This window comes from Pezoporus occidentalis, unplaced genomic scaffold (assembly GCF_034315485.1).
Source record: "Pezoporus occidentalis ecotype Australia unplaced genomic scaffold, CSIRO_AGI_Poc_V1 ctg3, whole genome shotgun sequence".
NCBI classification, from domain to species: Eukaryota; Metazoa; Chordata; class Aves; order Psittaciformes; family Psittacidae; genus Pezoporus; species Pezoporus occidentalis.
The window spans coordinates 19408522-19432588 of record NW_026914940.1 but is presented as its reverse complement, the minus strand read 5'-3'; the positions used below and the strand labels follow the sequence as shown (position 1 = coordinate 19432588).

At 35.8% G+C, this 24067-nt stretch overlaps 1 protein-coding gene across 39 annotated transcripts in view; it reads left to right on the top strand.

Moving 5' to 3' along the window:
- Positions 1–24067, top strand: part of RIMS2 (regulating synaptic membrane exocytosis 2) — a 455883-nt gene that overhangs the window by 47309 nt on the left and 384507 nt on the right. For 25 of the 39 annotated variants that reach the window (XM_062627202.1, XM_062627203.1, XM_062627228.1 and 22 more), the window contains exons 2-3: positions 8606–8638; positions 9036–9122. The exons of the other annotated variants lie outside the window; for them this stretch is intronic. In XM_062627202.1, coding sequence (XP_062483186.1) covers positions 8606–8638; positions 9036–9122 — 120 coding nt within the window. The remainder of the gene's footprint in view (positions 1–8605; positions 8639–9035; positions 9123–24067) is intronic. 39 annotated transcript variants of the gene reach the window in all.

The following is a 24067-nucleotide window of genomic DNA, read 5'->3' as shown; positions in this document are numbered from 1 at the left end:
GGCTTACTGATGAAGTACTTGTACTGCCAGTACTACTGTTTATTATAGGGCAGTCATTCAGAGCTTCATGTATTAGTGGATCTAGGACATTATTCTGCCTTGCAAAGTAGCTCTCTGTAAGGCTGGTTTTGAAGAGGCTGAGAATAAGAACAAATTCATAATATTAGTTACTTCTGTTCCTGTTATTTCCTCTGCAAGCAATCCTTCCCTAGGATTGCCTGCACTCTGCAAGAAATCTGAGTCCATTGCATGCAATTAAATGTGACAGTCTGAGAAATACTAATTTAATATCTGTGATGTAGTTGTTAAGCTCTTTAGTGTATATGAATTACACGTGGTGAATATACTATAGCGAACAATGTTATAAAATCCTTATTAAAAGGCAAAATAATATATAAAGACCAAAGTAATTACTAATGCATTTCTAATTAATTACAGAGTTAAAATTAATTTTATTTAATTCACCTGCTAGCATCTAAGCCCAGGGTTGCATATTTCACTGCAGCAGCTGGTGACAGCACATACATCTAGGAAAGCATTTTCTGCAGGAGATGCTTGGAATGCCATCTACTGTTGAAGCAGCAAAAAAAACCCCAAAACCTAAACCTAACTCCCGTGGCAAAACCTGATTTTTAGAGTAGTTGGCTAAATTCAATCTAACAACAGTAATGGAGTAATAGATAGTTAGAATTTCCTTCAGTTTTATTTAAAAAGAGATACATTCAAATTCTAGCTGTCAAATATTGGTCTCTGTTAAGGGAGTGGTTTGTAGTTGTATATGTAACTCAAACATTTTTCAACCCAAATCTCACTCGAGAGTTGCTGTGGAGTCCTCATGACTACATAGAATTGCAGTTAGTAATAAATCTTATGTGAAAATTGGACAATTTTGCCTGTGTCCCTTCTTTGAAAATGAAAGTCCAGTATTATTATTATTTTTTTTTAATTTGATTTCTGCTGTTTTAGGTTGAATATTCTTGTTTTGTCCTAAATCACGTACCTGAAATAGCCACATATCTGCAGGATAGGAAAGTCACATTAAATTGGAGAGAAAAAAAAACAAATAAAACTTTTTTCTTTTTTTTTTTAAATTATTTTTTAATGAATTTACATATATATGTTTTTAAAGCTCAAGCAGCTAGAATTTGTTAACATAGTTTAGGACACCCTGAACATTGTGTGTGAAGGCAGTTACTGCTTATGCGGAGCCTTGAAGAAGTGTCAGGCTCCCATGTATGGCTTTTCCACCTGTATGTAATACAAGTACTGAGGTTATAGAGAAACGAGGGCTTTTCAGATCGCGTGAGAGACATCACTGTGACGAAATACCCTGCAGGACAGATGACAAATGAATAAACTTTTGTCTCACAATGTAGCTCCTTAAAGAGAAGAAAGTGGGTACTTGTGGAAACAGCCTTTTTTTGTTTTTTGTTTTAATCCAGAAAGGTGTGTACCAACAAAACAAACCGGTGAAATTCAAGGAGATATTTACCTATGTCTCATGTCCTTGAAACTGGATTTGAAAATTCATTCTAATTAATTATGTAATAATACCTGCTCTTTGAACGAGCCAGTAGAAACTGAATAGGTAAACTTCTATTAAAGAAATATTTACTAAGGCTCAAGGAATCCTTAAAACTTGCTTGCTTTTTTTAACTGCTGCCCTTGACAGCCTTTATGTGCATTGACTGGACCTTTGTTTTGCTCTTACTGCCTTCCTAGCATAGGCTGACTGGTAACCTTCCATTGCGAGCTAGCTGGTCTTATCTTGCAGCAGTTATATAATATAGTGTCAGAGATGAACAACTAACAAGTAATGACCTGTTTACCCAGAGAAGATCCAATTGGTGAAACTCCTAATTCAAGAAAGTTAGTAGTGTGAGAGCCTGAAAAAAGCTTCTGGAACTTTTAAGATTGGAAGACACTTCTTCAGTGAATATATTTTCTTATGTTAATATTATTTATACAGGATGAATAATGTGGCTGTCTTCTGGCTATTTTTATTGTCCCTCTTTGACAACTTTGCTTGATCCAAGACTTTCTACTAATTATTGCTTTATAATTTTTGTTTTTCCAATTTTTTGTACATGCCTCGTTCCCTCAGTAGACACAAGATGCCCAAGTGGGAAGCAGCTGGCATATTCCACATGGCAACCAATTATAATGCTGATGGTTGCAAATTCTCACTTACTCTGTGATAACCAAAATACTCTTTTCTTTTTTTTTTTATTTTCTAAATATAGGAAAAAGCTGCAGTAGCCCATTTTAAACAATGTGGTAGGTTTGGACAATCACTAGATTTTTAAAATTGACCTTCTAGTATCACCTCCCTGGTTGAGGCCTCCTGCTTGCAATTTTGGATAACCTTCAAAAGAGAGCATTGATCCATGAATTAATTATTGGAACTGCACATAGCATAATGGCTACCATTCAGTGTAGTACTAATTTATTATTATAGTTGTGCAACAATCATTTTCTCATGTGCTGATTTGTGATTTTGACACTCATTTCATGGTTTTATTATCAACACCATAACAGAAAGGAAGAAGTCTGTCCAAGGCAGGAAATGTGTAAGAAGTGTGGGAGCTTTGCTTTGTAGAACACTGTCTCTGTCTCTTACTCCAGAAACAAATAATGGGAAACATTTTTGCCCTGAAGAGTTCATATCCTAAGGTAAACACTCTGATTTGTTGTACTGGCTCTGAATCAAAAATACTGCCAGTCTCTTCCGTTTTAGAGTTGAAAGTACAGGGCTATTGAGCACTATGATTTTAGCTGCAGAGGACCACATTTTAGTATGTATTTTCTAAAGTATTAGTGTCAAAATTGATGCAAGTTAAGACTTGTTTGTCTAAAATCTTTGATAAAAACTGTCCCATTTCTAACTGTCAACTCCTTTGGGAGTATGGCAGGGATTTACCTATAACCTGAATTTTTTTCAGACTTTGACAAACATTTGGTAAGCAGCGTGTATAACTACAAAACATGAACAAATGTGTTGATCTAGTGTGTGTTGGATACCCACACAATTTAGTTTATTAAGTAATTTAAGTTGGTTTTACTTGATCTACTTATGAATTTTTGTTGGTATGTCTTTAATTTTCAACGATGTGCCCTAAAGGGTGTAGGTGTCTCTGCTTGTCAGATGGGTCAGATCTTCTTTGGTCAGGTGATGGAAGGATTAGTTTGCAAAGGATGGGTTTAAAATTATCACCTTGATAGGCATTTGTTAGTTAGTAATCGACTTTTCATAAGATTTTTTACTTTAATAGCAGCTATCCCAAGCGTCACAAACACAGAGATACTCTTCTTACTATTTACAGGACTTGACTTCTGCAGAATCCTCTTTACTTTTAGAATAATCTGTAGCATGATGTAGTCACAGTAGTCCCATGAATTAGTAATATCTCCATTTTAGACTTCTGTGAAAGAAATAGCACTACTGAACTTAAAGTCCTTACACTGAATATATAGTTTTGTCTTCAGTTTTTGCTTTTCACTAGGTTTGCATTGAGAAGACATTTGCCAATTATCAAATAATTTTGGAATAGTTCAAATCTGCTAATAATTTGAGGCAGGCATATACTGAAGATGGAGAGAGAACACTTCCCCTCAAATACTGTGTGTTGACATCTTGACTTGAGAGGGCTGCTGGCTCTCTACTGTCATATGGGTTAGTGCAGTCTGGAATGCAGATAAGAACAAATGGAAATTCTAAGATTAGCACTCAGTTTAATTCACTTTAGGATATATGTGGGTGTCAAGTAGTTAGCATTCATGCTGTTGTTTTTATTTGAAAGATAGCAGCTCTGCAGATGTTTTTTTAATGTGTGTAACTAGAAATCTATATTTGAGACAAAATAATTTGCTAAGGTCTTCTCTCAACTGTTTTCTTCTTCTTTACTGTGAACACAGCTGAAGGTCAGTGTCAGTATTGTCTCTGTACAATAGAGAAAGCAAAATTTGAAAATTCTTTTTATAGACCTGAGACTACCCCTTATTGTTCCTGTATGATTTGCTTTAGGAAAACCAGATCATTCTGTGCATTAATATTTAATCTCATCTTAATACATAATCAAATGTAATGTAACAAGCATTGCTCATTGAGACTTCTGCACATATATTCTGCTTTTGGTTTTGGGCCATCAGGCTCTGTGTTCTTTAAACTTAAAATTTCATACAAGTGTTTGACTCTATAGACTTTCTAGGTAATATATTTTTAAAAAAAGCTACTGTAGGAGCATCAACAACTTTATTAAATTGATGCCAGCAACATCAATTACAACCTTAATTGTAATAACAAATAAATGTTTAGAGGTTTTGTTCATGGATGAAGGAAATCAGGATCCCAGACAAAAGATTTGTATTTCCAATCTTCTCAGCTTCAACAAAAGCACTAGAAAAAACTTCCGTTGTAGTCTGTCCTCATCACCTAACTGAAGTGGTTAGGAGATAAGGAGAGCATAGAAAGTGACTGGGCAAAGGGCTGTAACTACTGACCTTTAACATTTTTAAATGAAAGTGTCGTGGGCTGTTACGTGCTTTATGTTCAACTCAGTGTTTCTAGGAGACGTTAGGTGCATCCAGACTACTCCTGCAGATCAGATCTTGTGCTTATTAGGTCCATGGATGACAAAGTTGTGAATCTTGAGAGCATTGGGTTTGAATAGATACTAAGATGTTTATCCATGCCAAGGATGGCTGATTCTAAAAATCTGGATTTCCTCAAGCTTCACTGGAGAAGAACTAGATACCTGTTTCATTTCAGATATCTAGGAGGTGAGTAGTTTGTTTTACAGCTCATTTTCATGGACTGAGACACCTCAATTCTGCCCCCCATGATTTTGTGGCTATGCATCCAAGGATGTAAAAGTAGAGGTCTGGTGACAGTGCTTGTTTCTTTACCTTTGACCAATGCATCTTTTGGGAAGAATGCCTTATGGTTTTGGCATAGTAGATTTTAGAAAGGAGCTTTTTCTTATGGCAGTCGGTTGAAGGATGCAAAAGTATTAGTATTAGGAGTTTAAAGGGCTAAGAATAATTTTCCTGCTTCTGTTTTACTTGTTCTGTTCCCTCTTCTGTCCTATTGTGTTCTGTTCTATTCATGCTCTGTGACAGTGGGGCTAGCCACAATCTTTGAGGAAATGTTTAGTACGAGGAGAGGATCTAACATCAGAAAGTGTTCACTGAGACTTGAGATCTAACCTAATGATACTCCTGAAAAAGATCAAAAGGGACTGTCACTTGAACTGTGTAGGCTTGCAGAGGAGTTGCAAGTTGTGAGTGTTTCAAATGGCAGAGGTTCCAGATGACAAAGTGCGAGGTGTAAAAATTCTTTATTGTTGACAAGTAGACAAATCTGGGCTTGTTTTCAAGTGAAGCAGTATACAGAATTATGATCTGTGCAAAGACAAGTGTGATGAAAGCTTTAGACTCTTCTAACATTTTAGAATTTATTTGGTGATTGTTCAAAGTGTTGAATGAGTTCTTACAGTGACAGAAATAATGAACATTGAAAATAGGTGGTATTTAATATCCTACACTGCTATGCAGCACTGTCCACATCACTGCTAATCAGATACATTATCTGCAGCCTGTTGGTGATTTTAGCAAGCTAGTATCAATCGGAAATTGTTTCTAGTGAATAACTAGGACTGACATTGTTCTTGGAGGAGTTCTGAGAGGATAAGATTGAAAAGATACGGGAATGTAAAAGGAAGATGGAGTCTGGAAGAAGCAGAGTATGGACATGCTGCCTGGGGCTTTTCAGTTGGTCTGTTGAGTAAATGGATGTTTGGATTTGTTTTTTTTCTGACCTGTCAGTCCACTTCTTTTAAACAATTAGTTGCTGATTTTTGAAAGGATGGGAGAAAGCGATGCATATCATCAGGAGTATACAATCCAGTAAAATACAAAGCAGTTTTTGTAACCAAAGAAATCAAACATATGTGTGTATATAGGCAGGATTTACGAATGTAAAGTTTCTTCAGTCCTTTGTGTCTAGAAAAAGGTATTTAAACCACAACAGTGTTAAAACCACATTTTGTGTGTTTCATCTAATATATCATTATTTCTGTCAGTTACTACCGCTTCTACTCCTGATTTCACCTTATTGAAAAGTCTTTTGGAAAAAGAGTAGCAGGCATTAGCCTGTGGCTTGCTGATATATATCCAGAATCTCTGTCTATTCTCTGACCTTGAAAGATAAATATCTGTGCTGTATACCTGAAGGGTTCAGGCCTGGTGCTCCAGAAGGTCAATATTAGTTTAATTTCATATGGTCAAATCTGTTTTTTCAATAGATTTTTTCATAATTTCTTTTCAAATTGTTGCTTGCCCTCCATGGCTGTTATAAAGTCAAGGAAGATTATTGCCGAATCCAGGGACTGAAGAATGTATAGAGAGTGCTCAAGGAATGCGTCACAGTTATGTAATAATGGAAGCTGTTGTCCTCACATAACTGCAGTGTTGGACAGTGTAGAGCGGATGAGACAAAATTGTAAGAGAAAAGATTATTTCATAGGAGATATATTTTGAATTGGAGAGTCAAATTATGTCCCGACTTAGAAAACGGTCTATAAAATGCTAGAAAAATAATTATAAAAGTGGGTTTTGAAAATGTCTGCTAATGGACAATGTTTTTCATTTAATGCTGCTAAACTAAAAATCTGCTGTGAGATTTTAAGAGATACCAAGGGCTTGCAGCTGGAATTGAACTTACTGAACATGTATTATTAGTAAAGATGCTACATCCCCTTGAGAAAAGCACAAAGATTTCAAACAGCACACTTAGAAGTAGTGTGCTGTGTTGCAGTTTTGATCTTACTGTGTTTTGATGTCAGTTCCACATTTGAAAAATATTTGACCATGGTTGCTATAGAAAAGAGGGATGTTGATTGTAATCTGTTTATGTGAAGTGCTCAGATTTCATTTGTTTAGTTCAATAGAAAAATTCATAATGAAGTAAAAGCTTTAAAAGTGTCCAATAAATACGTTTGGAAGTCATGTATGGAGAGGAATATAAGCATTAGCTGCATATTCAGTTTTCTTTGTCCAGTTGCCAGGGAAGTGATATTTATGCTGTCTAGCATGCAATTTAGGAGCTCTGAATCATTGTCTGGGAGTGTTTCCTTCTCTCAGTTGACCGTATAGAGCTTTTAGGCTCTTAATGTTGGGGGATTTGAATTAAATATCCTAAGCTGCTAAGTGGAAAAAGCATGGAAATGCTTTGATTCCCTGCCCCTTCCATTCTTCCCCCTTCGAAATTCATGTGTTGAAACCTTGGTTAAACATAATATTATGATTAAGAAGTAGAATTGTGACTGTAATAGAAGTTTTTATTTTTATATTTCTTTATTTTGGAATATATTTGCTTGGGGTTTTGTGAGTGGGTTTTTTTTCTTTTTTCTTTTTTTTTTTTACTGGAACATTTCTTGGAATATAGATTTCTAAAGTGCTTTTGTGTATGGATTTCTAAAGTGCTGAAGAGGCAAAACCGTGCTAGAAGACATTTTGCTGTGTGCTACATGTTCAGTTTTCCCTTTCTCTAGTCAGTTTTGGAAAGTTCTGAGTGTGTCCACTCATTTAGTTCTTGTGTGGTCACTGACCCCTGGTTATAGAGGTAGTCACTGGGCTTTCATATGGTGAAGGAGCTATTTTGGTGAGCTTTAATTTTCTGTCCAACGTTAAGCATCCACTTATATTAAGAGCCTGCACTCGCTTTTTAGTTAGGTAGGAGAATATTCTTCATAGAGACATTCAGAATATCTATTTAGGAACCTTTTTGGGTTTTTAAGTACATAGGGAAGCTAGACCCTAACTTGATATTTAAGACCAGTATCTTCAATTAAAGGATGCAAATAGTCCTGTGAGTGTATGTCTGCATTTGTGGGTTTGGTTGAGAGGAATTGCATAGAACATTGGCTTGCTCACTGATAGGGTATTTGCCTAAAGACAATGGATAAATATGAATCAGTACTGTAAAGACCTACTGTATGTATTATCTAGTTATTTCTTTTAGCAAGTCTTAGTAAATTTTACTTAAAATTCCTTAGTTTTCCTTCCATAGTTTTTAGAGTTACATTGTCTGCAGGCGCTGACATCATTGCAGTTTAATACGTATATTGCAGATTTTCTTTTAATCTATTAGGATATTGCGTTTTAAATTACATGTTAAATGTTATAAATTCACATTGAACTTGATGATCTTAAAGGTCTTTTCCAGCCTACTTGGTTCTATGATTCTACGATAGGTTGTAAATAAAAATAAAAAAAATCAAAGCACCTTCCATTACATTTTTGGCTGAATGTACTGCTGGAAATATTCTAACATGATATTCTATCTGAAGAACTGGAAACTGGTTATAGAACATTACTGATTTAATTTTATAAGTAAATGTTTTCAATACTTGGCATTCCCCATTTTTAATTCTAAATAGAAATAAGAACAGAATACCAATTAATATAAATATACAACAGGTATTTAAGGAAATCCTTTTAGCTCAAAGTAAGAACTTTTCTCCTGCCCATATGATGTAGATTATAGGACTTCAGGGTAGTTGTTTTACAACATGTTGCACTCAGTTGTGCAAACTTATCTTTTTAGGGTCAAAGAAGAGCAAAAACCACAGCTGACACAGTAAGTAAAATATCTTAAAAATGCAATAGGCTTGACTTTTCTACCTTTGCCATGTTCTGCTTCCTGCACCTTTGTTGGTATTAGATTTCACTAATACCTGATAGGCTGCAGTTAGTTTGTCATCTGCTTCCTGACTGGCTTGTAAGTAAGCTACCTGCAGCTTCTTACTTCATCCATGTGTTAGCTGGATGTAGGTACTTTCTGCCTGCTTGTGAACTGGTGAACTGTAAAACTTTATTTCCTTTACATCCCTAGTGGCTGACTTAGTATTGTAGCTAACATTCCCATTGGCTCTAGCTTTTCTGCCTATATATTTCTATTAAAGTTGGATAAAAAAACATTTAAACTAGTGTGGTTTTATTGGTTATTCAGTCACATTATTTGCTTATTTAAACAGGTGGTTTCCCTTTAGTGGGATCACTGAGCTGGTAAATAACGTTCTTCAACCACAGCAAAAACAGCAAAATGAAAAGGAGCCCCAGACGTAAGTAAGCTGCTCTTGTTAGAATAAGTAATGTCTGTATAGCATTAAAACGTACTGGAGAGTATGTTTAAAATTATTGCCCATGTAGAACACCCTGCTGAGGGCATTTTACAACACCATTTACTTTCCGACCCCTCATTTCCAAAGGGAAAACTGAAAATCAGGTTGTACTCACCATATCAGTAACTCAAATTATTACATTAGAATACAAGCTAAGGAGTTACTACTGCTACATTTGCCTTTTTCTGCAAATGTTCCATACATGAAACTCCGAATGAAGGGATGCATTTTCTGTGCATGAGGAGCTGGAATGATCAGACATGTTGTGTTATATATAGCATGTCTATGCACGTGCATGGTATTTGTGATATTGGTTATGCATAGAATGCTATACAAATCTACGTAATATGTATGAAGAGCTTTTTAAGGACTAGGAAAATGTATTTTAATTTTTTCATGCTTCTAAAATATCTGTAAAGTTTCAAAACTTTAGCAGATAAAAGGTGAAATCTTGGGCCTGTGAAAGCTGAGGAAATTCTGACTTTGATGGGGCCAGTATTTCATCCATGGATCTTTTACAGTGCTAAGACAGTATGAGAACCTTGTGAAATATTTACTTTTCTTGCTGTCTGAAAGTATAACAGAAACTGGCAAAGCTAGGACATTCAGTCTTTGAGTAGAACTTAAACTATGGAGCTGAAAATATTCTTTTTCTTAAAGAGAAACCAAATAATATTTATTATTCTAAATTTTTAAATTTTTAAAATGTGACTTCTGATATTATTTAAGCTTTAAATAGTTAAGTTGCTGTCTTTTCTTTCTTCTAAAGGGGAATGCCTTGTAAGTTCACGTGATAAAAGAAATGTTTGCTTTTGAACCCATGCATAACTGGTTTAAAACATGGATATAACTTGTTATTAATTATTTTCCAGACAGAATCAGTTTTAGTTTATTTTCAAATATGTATGTTTAAGTGGCATTTCATACTTGCAGGATATGAAAGCTGTGAGGTTTTTTTGAGACTACAGTTTGAAATTTTCACAAAATTAAATGGAAAAATAGGCCATAAAACTGATATATTATTAAGAGCTCTGTTTCCGATATTCTCACTTAAATTCCTATATAATTGCATATATAATAGTAATAATGAAGCTTTTATTTATCGGTTATCATTATATATTGGCAATATTACATTTTGTTCACAACACCTCGGTACCTCCTTTGTATTCCCAGTTTCCTTAACACAGCCGCTTGTTCTGCTTACCAGTGCTGTACGTATAAAGCATATGGCTTTGAAGAAACTGAAAATAATATATAGTCAGTATATACAGTTGAGTCATAGTTGCCCTAAAGTATTTATAAATAGTTACTCTTATTGTGGAAGGATTTTTTTTTTGAACAGTGATCTCTTAGGGAACTACCTTCATTCAATTTTTTTTAAATCATTAAGAAATGAATTTAGGTGTATACTCCTTGAATTTACAGATGGCACAAGGCTGGGAGAAGTATAACATCTCATAGCAGGATTATATTCCAAAATTATGCTGAAAAATCAAGCTATGGTTATGATATTATGGTATCAGTCAAAAGGATAAATGCCAGGTAGTGGAATTCTGTAAGGATGGTTTATATGGTTGAGACAAGATAGAGAAAAATGGTGCAGGTAGAAGTTTCTGGCAGAGAATCTGGGAGCCATAATAGTATATAAGTTGAGCAGGAGTCAACATCGTGAAGGATATAAATATCACACTGGAATGTATAGACACTAGCCTGAAAGTGCCATGAAGAAGTTTTCATCCTGCTAAACTTTGGTAAGGTCCCACCTGGAATAGTGTGCCCTTTTTTGGACACCATCCTTCAAAAATGATGTGGAGTAGTTGAAATTCAGTGGAGAGTAATAAAAATGAATAAACAGATGCCTAAGAAATGTGGCATGTATATGAGATGATTTAGCCTCTTGAAGAGAAAATCCCAGGGGATGAAGGAGATGGGCAAATCTTTAATTATGCAGGGAGTTGCTGAAAAATGAAAAGTTATAATATCTTCTCCATGCCTCTGGAGAAGGGGCATGGAGGAAGGCAAGTTGCATCAGGGAGGATTCAGCTAGGTAGGGAAAACTTAAATCTTGTACAGTTTGCCTAGTGCTTGTGTGGAAGCTATATTAGTGAAGATCTTTAGGAGCAGTTTAGCAAGTATCTGTTAGAACGTACACAAGTGTAGCTTTTCCTGTGCTGGGACAAATGACTTTTTAAAGTGTCTTCAAGCACTCTTTATTTGTGATAACATCATTAATTTATTTAGTTATTTTTAATTAATTTATTAATGAACATGATTCATTTTTTTTATTATTGTAGACATTGAAGGAGAGAACTGATCAGAAATGCTAACCTCCTTATTTAGCTGTTTGTCTGGCTTTAATGGTTTGCTGGAAAGTGTTGTACCTGGGAATATTATGGGACACTGGGAGCAGTGTGGAACTCTGTATGTCTGAAGGAATTATTACCACTATCCATACATATTAGGGCATTTCCATTTGAAATCACTATCAGTATCTAAGTCTGTAAAGGATTTCAGCCAACTTGGCTGATGAAAATAACTTACTTAGAGTTAATCTGGGAAGGACAAAATGTTGTTGGAGAAGGCAGAGAAGGAACCATTGTGGTGGTTGAAAACATAAGGTATCATCTTACAAATTTCAGTTTTGCTCTGGTGAAAGTATTTTTGAAGAATCGTTGACCACGTATCCTAATGGGCAAAGGCAGGATTAGTCTGATACCCTTGGACATGGATTCTGTACCACAAAATCACAGAACGGTTGACTTTTGAAGGGACTTCTGGAGATCATCTTGGCCAGCCCACCTGGGTCAAGCTGGGTCACCTATAGCTGGTTGTCCAGGACCATGTCCAGACGGCTATTTAATATCTCCAGGGATGGAGACTCCACAACTTCGCTGGACTAGCAATACACATGCTGGTGCTCGGTCACTCCTTCTTACCCTTCTTCAAGGTGGGAGTGACATTTGCTTTCCTCCAGTCATAAGGCATCTCTCCCAAAGATTGTTGAGAATGGTCTTGAAGATCTGGTCTTTCTTGATGAAGAATACTTACATCTTCAGCTCCTGTGTACTTCATCATGAGTTTTATCTGCAGTGTTTAAGAAATTTCCATGTTGTCATCCTTATAGAGTAGAAAACCTTAGCTGCCCCCTGAAGCAACTGTTCTTGATGCTCAGCAATTAGCCTGTCAATTTTTTATTTCTTCAGATTCATATGGCATATATTTTGTAAAAGATATATTCAGATTGTTCCTCATTGGGATTTGGTGGTGTTCCTTCTGCCTAAGGGTTTGACTTGCATGAATCTTGGAACATTATGTAATAGTATTAAGCTCCAATCAAAATAAAGGAATCTCATGATAAGAGGCACTAAAGATTCATCTAGTCTAATACTGTGTATTGACAGTGCCCAGTAATGGGTATTTAAAAATGCACATGAGGAGGAGGGCATGTATAGGCTAATTCTTATATAGCCACTTCAGGTATTTTAATGGATTCCTGAGCCAAAGGCTGCATGCAGATTGCTGTATTTATATAATGAGCATTAGGAATCTATCTTCCATAAATATATTCAGTGCCATTTTAAACCCATTTATATTTTTGGCTTCAGAACTTGGTGAAAATGAATTCTAGAATTTAATTATCTGATGAATAGAGAAGTTGTTTGGTTTAAACACGCTTACTGGGGAGTCCTAGTCTAGTGTTGTGTAATTCCTTATACTCCATGTCTATACTATGCTTGGCCTTTATAGATTTCTATTGTATTCCAAGCAGCCTGTTATATTTTATAAAATCATCTTTTTAAGCTGAAGAATCAGAATTTCTCCTTCTGTGAAAGGCAGTCTGTGCTTCTGTTCGTCTGTGTTGTCTCCTTTTAAAAATTCTGTTAGACTTTTTGAGTTAAGGGTGACAAGCATCTCTCACAGTATGCAAGATGTGAGAACTTAGTAATTTTATACAGTGGCTTAGGAAAGAAAGTTTCTAATGATTGCTGCTTAAAGATATCCAGATATTGAAAATATGGTGGTTTTTTTTTCCCTTTTCCCTGAACAATTTAGTTGCTGTTCAGGCTGGAAGAGTCTCTAGTTAATTTGGTTTTGTTAAGAGCTATAAGATGGCTATCAAATGCCTTTTGTACCTAAAATATTTTAAAATAAATAGATTAAAATATTAAATTGCCTCTTAGTACATTCACTAGACTAATTCTAGGAGAGGTCAAAAAATGTACATTGCTTAGCACAACATGGGGAAATTTTACTGCTAAAAGAAGTAGCTTGTTAATAAATAGATCTTAAGGTACTTTCCAACCCTAACCATTTTTATTCCATTCCATCCTATTCCAGTCTAGTGTAGTCTAATCTTTTCTGCTCTCTTCTGTGCCATGCCATGCAATGCCATGCCATATATTTATATGTTTTTCTGGAAGCTATGTTGTCATTATAGGGAAATGAAGACTGAAAATTGCTGTAAAATGATACTTAATAAAACCTTTTCCTGCATGTTTTTATGTAAACTGAACTATTTTTTCTGTTGGTAGAACACTCTGGCGAACTATTAAAAAATTTCAGTAAAATGCCTTCTCCTCTAAAAGAAATATATAAATTTTTTTTCAATTGAGTTCCATAAACAACTATAAAGGAAAGAAATTATCCATCAAGAGTGCTTGGTTTTTTACATTTTAAATCCTTTACTCTTTGAAATGTCAAGTAATACTGAATTTTATCAATACATACTAAGTCTGTGTGTCCACACACATAGTTTTGTTAACATGCCTGTCCTGTTGCTAGAAAATCACTCTAGACATATTAGAAAAGTTTTCAGTGTATGCATATGTGTACTGTAAAGGGCAGGTTCTGTATTTATAGAGAAGACTGTGTCTTTATTTCACATCGCCTTTAAGGCATGCTGCATAAAGTTGCAAAAAAAAAGTGAAAAAAATTAGAAATGTCTGTTAAGGACATATTACTGGATATTTTAGTCAGTGTTTGAATTCAAATAAATTGTTCCATTTATAAGACTCTCTAATGAATCCTATTTAAAATAGATTGGCATTTCTCAAGTACATATCGTAGATCAATGGATCATTATTTTGTATTCTAAATTTGCTGTGTAAGCAATATGTCTGCTAACCATTAGATAGCTTTGAATTTCTTCAGATTATCTATCCCAAGTGTAATAGCAAGCACACATAAGCAATTATTTAATAAGATTTATGCTATATACAGTCAGCAGATTTATTTGCAATCTGTGTAGTTCCTGTTCACTATCTTTTTTAATAGAGCCTGTTGAAAATAACACACTCCACTTGAAGGAATATTTTTCTGAAAGAGAAAAATATGTTTTGTAGCCCATACACTTGTGAAATTGGAGTCATGAAAAGTCTAGCACTCTACTGTGTTTATTTTCTTAGGCAGTAAGATGGAAAGAAAACAGAGAGTAAATGAGCTAAAAATAAATGTATAATTTGCAGTATAAATAAAAGAAGCAGGGAGATTGTAGTTATTTTGAAGTAAAACAGAAACCCACAAAATACCTTCTTAGCTAGAAGACTGTTTTGTCTACATAATAAATATGAGGAACCTAATCAACTTCCGTTGTGGGATTCTGATGACTGATAATGGCTCTTACTGTTATAAGACTACTAAATTTACCATTTGCACTGTAAGATTATGTTTGCCTGACTTGTAAAGATGCCCTGTTTTTTTTTTTTTCTTTTTTTTTTTAAGATTTTTTCCTCATAAATAAGACTTTCTTGTATTAAACATTATGGTTGTATAGTTCAGAGTGTTACTGAGGCCAGGACAGTAATCATGAATATGGTGGAACTCAGTTTTATCAGAAGTCAAAGATAAACATGTTATGGACAGGTAAATATAAGATATATATATATTCAATTTAGAATCCAAATGATCTGTTTTAATAATAAAGCATACACAGATTTGTAATTCTGCAGACAGACCCACAGAATTTGACAGCTGAAAGAGAATGGATTTCACATTTTTGATAAATCAAAAGGTCTTAATACTAAGGAATTAAAAAATACTCAGGGACAATGTGTGGAAGCTGTTGTTTAAGAAAATGTCTGTTTGTGAAGGAAAAAAGTAATCTTTAAACAAAAATCAGGTAGTATGATGCAATGAAGAATTCCTTGAGGATCTCATGTTAAAAAAAAAACTTGCAAGGAGAAAAAAGACACAACCAAAAATAGTTAGCTAGCCAGCAATTAGCATTTTGTCAAGGAAAAGGTGAAAAAAACCCTCCAAACTGAGATAATAAAAGTGTACGAACTTTAGTAAAAAAATTGGACAAAACAGTAACAAAGGTTAATAACTGATTTTTTTTTATAAGGTAGGTTTGGAATTGAGTTATATCTGGTGTAAATAAACCCATTGCTATCTAGACAATAGACTGCAGTACGTTGTAACAGTTAAAACAGCTCATAAAAGTGTTGTGTTAGAGTATTTGTTACAATTCTTGAAATTTCAGAGTTTGTGGATGTCATGGGCTGTGGTGCTACTAATGTGCTGACAGCATCCTGCTTTGAACTGCTTTCCAAAAGAAATAAACAGTACCCCTGGAGGGATGACAGGTTGTCTGAATGAGATAAGCAAATAGATTTAGAAAATGCTGACTTAAGCTTAAACAAGACAGAAGTGATACTTCGACTGTAAGAAGAGGAAAGCATGTTAAGCATGCAACTGAATCAGTGATCTCAGTCTCCAGTGGAACCTGCCTTCATGGCAGTGGCAAATGGGGGTCTTGCAAAACATAGAGGCTGTCCAGTCATTTTGCCTTGACTGTAAACAAAATGGATATTTTATTTTATTTTCTCTTTTCCAAAGAATTGAGCATTTCTTGCTGTGATGGAGAGATTGCATGCTGTGAAGTGATGCTAAAGATCATGCAGCAAGTTCAGTTTGTATGATGTTTATCTAATCTTGTCTTAGGAAGGTCACGACTTCTAGAGAGGATCGTATCACAGCTGCTGCACTTCCCTGGCTATGCATTATTGTCAATAATTTAAAGTTTTTAAATGGCAGGGCAAACAATATTTTGTGGGTAAAAGTGACAGGAACCTTATTTTTCTTGCAATATTACTAGTTCCAGGACTTCTATTTTTATCAGAAATTATTCCCCAAAGTGGCATAAGACGGTTTTGACTAGCCAAATTCAATTTGAACCTTGTTTTCCTGATATTTATGATCATTTTAGTTATGTGTGTAACAGCATGGCTATTTGGTATAGTTCCTATCCCATCTCTGGTGCTAAGTGAGCAACTTCCCTCAAGTTCATATGTCTGAAGGTTGTGAACATCCATTACTTATATTTTGGTTCTCTCCTTTAACATGCTTCTATTTTCCCATGAATTTTCAGTCCATGAGAGATGCCTGCTCCTTTATTTTTTTTTGTATCTTTCAGTGACTAAGCTGGCAAAGGAGTTTTTTCTGTTTTGCTGAGGCAATCTGAATAAACCTTCTTGGAAATACCAAAAATCTTCAGTTTTTACAAAGGTCAGGCTAACTTTCAGGGTAGAGCATATGTGGAAATGTAGGTAATTTTTAATTTTTGAAAGTACAGGTTGACATTATAGACTTATCTGGGTATCTAGATTTTTATTTAGAAGTGAGTATTCAGGGCATCCATAGGTGCTGCTATGTATTAAGTATTTTTAATAGATTGTGTCTTAATTTTATATTGAGATTTTTTAATTTTTAAACATTCATGTTGTATATTGTTTTATTAATGTCGGTTTTGATAGGGAAAACCAAGGTTGCAGAAGTAGCATTTTAATAACTGTGATTTTTTAGAACCAATGGAATATTGTTGTAAGCACCAAATTCTTAGCTTTCTGATAGAGCTTCTATTTTGTTAAAATATTCAATAGTATTCAGATACTCAAATAGCTAATGAAGATGACTTGGCAGAGACTAAGGAAAGGGAAAGAAAATGAAAATATCTTCTGGTTCTTCTGTTTTGTTTGCAGGTCGATACAAACAATACAAAAAATGTTGAAACTAGGTAGTGACTTCAGTAGAACTGATATGTATGTATGTATGTAGCTGTCTCTTCCCTAAAAAGATGCTTCTGAGTCATGCTGCTACACTAGTAGTACTGTAAATTTAGAATATATTCAGGAAGCACTCACACAAGCCAGTAGAGATATGGGTGTTTACACCATTTGGGTGTCTGTGTCACTTGGGAAATATATTTATGGCACAGCTAACAGGCTCATTTTGGCATTACGGCTTCTGTTTTCACATGAAAACTGCTGATTTTTGTTCACTGTTGTGTCAGCTCCTGCAAGTAGGCTCACCTGGTATTACAGGATAAGGGCTACTTTACCTTGGGATGGTTCTCTAGTCTTTTTGCATGAGGCTGTAGATTAGAACAGTTCTTCAGTACCTTGCCTCAATTTCTTTCTCCTTATCACCTTCTTTTGACCTCTTTCATCCTTTTATCATTTTACCTGGAAAAACTCAGAATGGCTTTTACCAAAGTGGAGTATAAAAACCGAGAACGTTGAGTATCAAACATGAGTAAGGGTAGGACTACTGTAGATATGGTAACTCGTTTAGTTTTTGCAGAGCAGTAACTTTCTCACAAAGCCGTCCCTGTTTGTTTGTTTTCCATATAAACGGATAGTAAGAAAGCACTAACATTCTTTTGTTTTTGCTGTATGTGTTACCAAGTGATTAGAAAGTTTCTGAAAATGAATAGGAGAAGTTTTTAATTTATTGATGAATTGGAAAAAAAGTTGTCCAAGAATTTAAAGTCAGACATGTATAAAAGGTTATTTAGAAGTCAAAATAACATTTCCTGAAACAGGGATTGACTTTACTGAAGACTTTAAATTACATGTATAAAATACATCAGACTTTTTATATCAGTAGTTACTGATGTAATAAAAAAGGATTTCAAAGGGCAGTTTTAATGAATAGTAATTTGAGACATAAAAGATTCTAAATATTTTTATTTTGCATCAGGGGTAGAGATATTAAAACATGAAAAGAGCGTAATGAACACGGCTGAATAAATATTTAGGAGAGAAGGAGAGATTTAGTGATTATGGTTGAATCAATTATAAGATTGTAACTGCATAGCTATCTCAAAAAGTTGGAGCCAGTTCTTAAAAAAGAGAGAATCAAGTTCATAAACTAATAACCAATTTCAGGACCAGGAAGTAGGTTCTAAACCAATAAATGACAGTAACTCTAGAAGTGCTTGTGGATACCTTTTAACTCCATTGTGTTTCTTTGGTACTGAAAGACATTTGGCACTTCACAGAGGCTGCTTGTGTAGTTGAAGCCCGACGTTTTAATGTTTGCTATCAAATGCAAGTACTGAGAGTAGTTTGTACCTGTGCAAATGACTTCTACACAGGACTCAGCTGTGGGTGGTGCTGAATGCTACTATGAAGTATTGAGCACTTCCAGCTGCTAATGACACCAGTGGAAACCACGGTGGTTTTTCATGCTAAGTTTCACACAGCAGTGGTATTTTGCTTACTTGCAGGTTAAAAGCAGAACCAGATCTGTCAGTCATCAGTATCTGGGGAATTCCTGTCCCTTGGAGTCAGGAAATAAAATTATGCTTGCTGGAAATACAGTTAGGCCTCCCAGCTGCAGAGCTTTTCGGGAGAAAGTTCAGATGTTGGCTACAAGCTTCTAAATTCACAACTCCTTTCAATAACATTTCTGTGTAATTGATAGCTATGAATCAGTATTGTGTTTGTCTTTGGAAGAGTTGGTTCTCTCAGTTACATGCTTTTATTTTGATGTATTTTATTTGGTTCATTTTGTTACATGTTTCAGAGTGAGTGAAGGTGAATAAGGTATTCTTTTCACTGTTATCTAGTTTTATTCCTTCAATAAGAAATAGTTGGAGTATTTGCCAAATTCATTAGATAAAAATAAAATACAGTATTCATGCCTTAATTGAAGACTTGTGGAGGGGCAGCAAGGCTACGGGAAATGTCTGTTTATCCTCCCTTATTTAAGCAGGAAAGGACTAGACTGATTCAGAAAGGCTGACTACAGGATGTGGAGCTCTGCCGTGTTTACCTAGGGAAAACATACTAGATGAGACAGTTGTCTTGTGTCGACCAGGTGCAGATTTTTGTGATGTGGTAGTACTCACTCTAGTTCTGGTTTTAGAAATTTGAGAATGACTGAACAAATATCCAAAACTTTTCAGGTATGTTCCAAAAGGAGCATGTTCTTCAAAACATTCATATCATGAAACCCGCAGCCAGATCTTCTGTTTCACAGATGAATATATCTTTTTAATTTTTCAATGTAATCAGTCCCATTTGCTTTTACTTGGGTGCTCATGGGTGGCTTTCTGTGATCGTAGTAAAAATAATAGTGAACAGGGAAATTCACTTATCTCTTCTGGAAGGTATTTTTCTTATGTTGGGTATAGAGAGAAATTTGAAATAAATTCATAGTTATGTGGCTCCTGGAGTATCTTGGACTCAGAACAACCAAACAGATGGTGCCAGGGTGAGTTGATCAGAAGCCTGGGGTGAGGATGAGTACTACTGGGTACAAAGTCTCATCTATGAATAACATTAACAGACGGTGAAGATGATCACAGAGAAAAAAAAAAAAAGAACCAACCAAAAAAACCCCCAACAAAACAATGCAGTCTCACAGAAGCACAAATCCAGTTTTTATTGTGGCCTTTTGGGAATTTTGATCTGTCACAAGCATGATTCAAAGATTCCAAAATTCGAAAGCTTGTCAATAATTTTAGCTATTCATTCTACATGTAAACTTTTTCTCATCCTTTAGGAAGCTTTGCATCCATTTGTATATTCCCTGTTTCCACAGATGGTGATTAAGGATAATTATTTTCTAGGAAAGGGATATTCTTGGATCAATGCAGAGGTATTCGCCAGAGAGAACTTGGGTTCTGTCAATAGGAACACAGTCAGCCTTCTCATCTCAGGTGTAATTTCTCCATGGTCACAGACTGTGTTAGAAACCAGTTTTGGAACAGTTGTGGACCACCCCTCTTCTCCCAGTTATGTATCTAAGAGCAAAACACGTTTTATTGTTTCTAGCGCAGTGTTAGCCAACAGGGGGAAAACTAACATTTGTATGATAAAAATCTAATTAACAGGTGACTTCAGAAACAGCAGAATGTGTTCTGTTTCAAGATTAAATGTGTATTCGTAGAATCATAGAATGGTTGGGAAGGACCTTAAGATCATCTACTTCCAACCCCCCTGCCATGGGCAGGGATGCCTCACCATAGACTGTGTTTCCCAAGGCTCTGTCCAACGTGGCCTTGAACGCTGCCAGCGATGGAGCATTTATCACTTATCACTTCTGTTTCAGTGCCTCACCACCCTCACAGTAAAGAACTTCTTCCTTATATCTAGCTGAAACTTCCCCTGTTTAGGTTTAAACCCATTACCCCTTGTCTTATTGCTACAGTCCCTGATGAAAAGTTCCTCCCTGGCATCCTTATAGGCCCCTTTTCAGATACTGGAAGGCTGCTATGAGGTCTCCATGCAGCCTTCTCCAGGCTGAACAGCCCCAGCTTTTTTAGCCTGTCTTTATCGAAAGGTGCTTAAACTGCCTTATCATCCTCTCTATTGATGAGGACAAGGTCAAGCATGGCACCTCTCCTTGTCGGCTCCTCTGTCACTTGCAAGAGGAAGCTGTCTTCCACATAATCAAGGAACCTCCTGGATTGCTTGTGCAGGGCCATACCGTCCCTCCAACAGATATCGAGGTGGTTGCAGTCCTTCATGAGGACAAGGGCCTGTGAGTGCAAGGCTGCTCCTACTGTCTGTGGAAGGCTTCATTCACACCGTCCTCCTGATCGGGTAGCCTGTAGCAGACCCCCATAGTAATGTCCCCCATTACAGTTTTCCCTTTGATCCTAATCTACAAGCTCCCTGTTGGTTCATCACCTGTCCCCAGACAGAGTTCCATACTCTCTAGCCTATTACTGACATAAATAGCTACACCCCATCCCCATCTGCCTGATCTGTCTTTCCTAAAGAGCCTCTAAACTTCCATTACAACACTGCAGTCATAGGAGCTATCCCACCATGTTTCTGTGATTCCAATAATATCATATCCCTGTAGATGCTCACACATCTCTAATTCCTCTGTTCATTCCCCATACTACGGGCATTTGTATAGACGCATCTGAGCTGAACTCTGAATAAATCCAGCTTATTGGCTGGAGTGCCCGGAATAGCTTTGCATTGCTCCAAGCATTCAATATAGGTGCTGGCATCTAACTGGTACTTTTGGGATGGATCAGTGCTCCCCTCCCCCAACAAATCTAGTTTAAAGGTGCCTTGACCAGCCTGGTAAGTCTCCTACCAAAGCACCTCTTCCCCTTCTTTCAGAGTGGCCCCATACCCTCCAGTAGACCTCCTTCCCAAAGCAAGTCTCATGGTCTAAATAACCAAACCCATGACTATAGCACCACCCCTCTAACTTTTTGTTAACCTGCCTGATCTGCCTAACCTTTTTAAGGTCCTCGCTTTTGACCTGGAGGTGCTCCCGTTTGACCTTGACAGTCCTTCCCTTTGACTGGGATATGTAACAAGTATATTTCAGCCATATTTCATCACCTAGTGATGATGCTGCGTTCTTCTCTTTAAGTATCCATATTGAATCTCCTAAGAAAATGTTATGCTATCTGTTCTGTTAGAAACTGTTCTCTAAAAGGTTTACTGATGAATTTGTGGCTCTGTGTGTACATTTCTTGGCTATTAAAATGTTAATTACCTATGTGCACTAAATAAATATTCCTTTTTTGGTTAAACACATGACATTGATGAGTTCTGATAATCCTAGGTTCACAACTTCCATCTCCTCTCTTGATTTGTTCATGTATTGGCTGTTACATCCTAGTCAATGCCTTTGCTTTCTCTTTTGACTCTACCTTTAGAGGGCAGGGAAAGATGAAAGAGAGATGTACACATATCTAATCAGCATAGATATAATCAGCTTCTTTTTGGGATGTCTGTACTTAAATATTCTACTTGCAATGATGGAAAAATGTTAGAAAGATCCTATTGTAACAGCTTAGTTATGTTAGCAGAAAGAAGAATTGGAAATGTATCAGTATTGTAATTGTGTTGTGTTTGAATAGTAATTTCTGGTCAATCCTGGATACAAAAACCAGGTAAAATAAGAATGACAATTGATTTCAGACATCTGTATTTTCTTCAGGTGGAGTCAGCCATGTTCTGCAGTAGGAATGATAATAGATATTTTTTTCTCCAAATTGTATTCCACAATGTTTTTGATTGAGGATATTAGATTTGTTGAAAGGCCATGGTAGTCATGGACACCTTCAGAAGTCCGGGCAAAGGGAGAACAACACTATAAAGTAAGGTTTTCCTTCTACTAGAATTTGCCAAGTCTGAACGTCTGAGCTGGGCTGAACCCACTCAAGGGTTACGTCTGCTGACCTTACTATTCAAAGAAAAGGACTCCTTGGGCTTCTCAGCAATTTACATGATCACATAACAATATACTAATCTATAAGCCCTGTTCAACAATATGAAAAAACAGAATGCATGAACATGGGTGCTATTACATGTAAAAAGGTTGATGAAAAACAGAGCTAAGACTTATTCTACTTGTTTAAGTGCAATAGTGCTCAAACAACTGTGAGCAGAATCTGTTTATAGTTACTATTTTTCCAAACAGAAGTACTGCAGGAGAAGGCTTTAATAAACTGATATAAAAATCTTGGCAGAAAAAGTATAAAAGAGTAAAAGTATATCGTAGGGGAATAGCGAGCTCTGTGATAGTTCTTGGATTTTGAGTATCAGTGGCCTTGCTCTCTCTGCTAGTTTACAGGGTCTGCTCTCACTGCATACTTCCACTCTATGGTATTGTGAACAGCAGAGCATGATCAGCAGTCCTTTTGGTAGTCCAACATTATTCTCTTACAACCCTCATTTATACCTAGTAGCTCTGGGCTTTTAATGGGTTAATTAATAACCTTTAATTAAGAGGTTAAAAGGTTTAAATATAGGATTGAATTCTGATCTGATCTTTGGCACTGATTTTATGGGGTGGTTTTACAAAGCTCCAGTTATTTTGAAAACTCAAGCGGTACCTCTCAGAAGTATTTCTACAGTTTTTGAGACACAAATCTCTTATCTTTTCAGTCATCATCAAATAGTAATTATTTAAAATGCGGAAATACTGCTGCAACCTAAATTGACTTTTTTTTTTTTTTTTTTTTACTTCTGGGAAGTAGAATTTGAATTCAGGGCACTTTTCTAATAAAGGGAAGGTGTGAAAGCATGGGTTTAGGTATAATTAGTACAGGGATAATGATTACACACTTGGTTCATGTGAGCTCCTTCCTCGTAAAAGTAGCTTTTATTATATCAATTTCCATTTCAAGACCCATTTCTTTTGTTTGTTCCTAGAAGAGTTTACACTGGTATGATGAAAATAATCTGGTTTTGCCCTACTTCCTATTAATTTTAAAATATGAACAGTATGGAAAATTACAGGCTTCTGAGAATTGGGAAACTTTCAAGATCTCCTCTTGTAGTGCTGCTAGCAAATATGGCTCCACTGGTGGTACTTTTACAGTAAGAATCTTGATGCAGTCAAAACCAAGATGCACCGCAACTAATTACTACCACCAGTTCTAGTGGTGATAATTCAGCATCAAGCATGTTGATGTAGATGAAGTTAAGACAAACGTATGTTGAGAACGACTGAGACTTGCTTATACTAGCTTTCCTAGTATTGCTCAAATTTATTTCCTGTTTGTTAAAAAAGGGAAATCATCAAGAGAGGAACAAGCCTGTCACAGGTGTAAAAAGATAGGGGTTTCTTAATAATTGAAAATGCTCATGAATATTGTAAACAATGTGGAACGAACTTGTTCT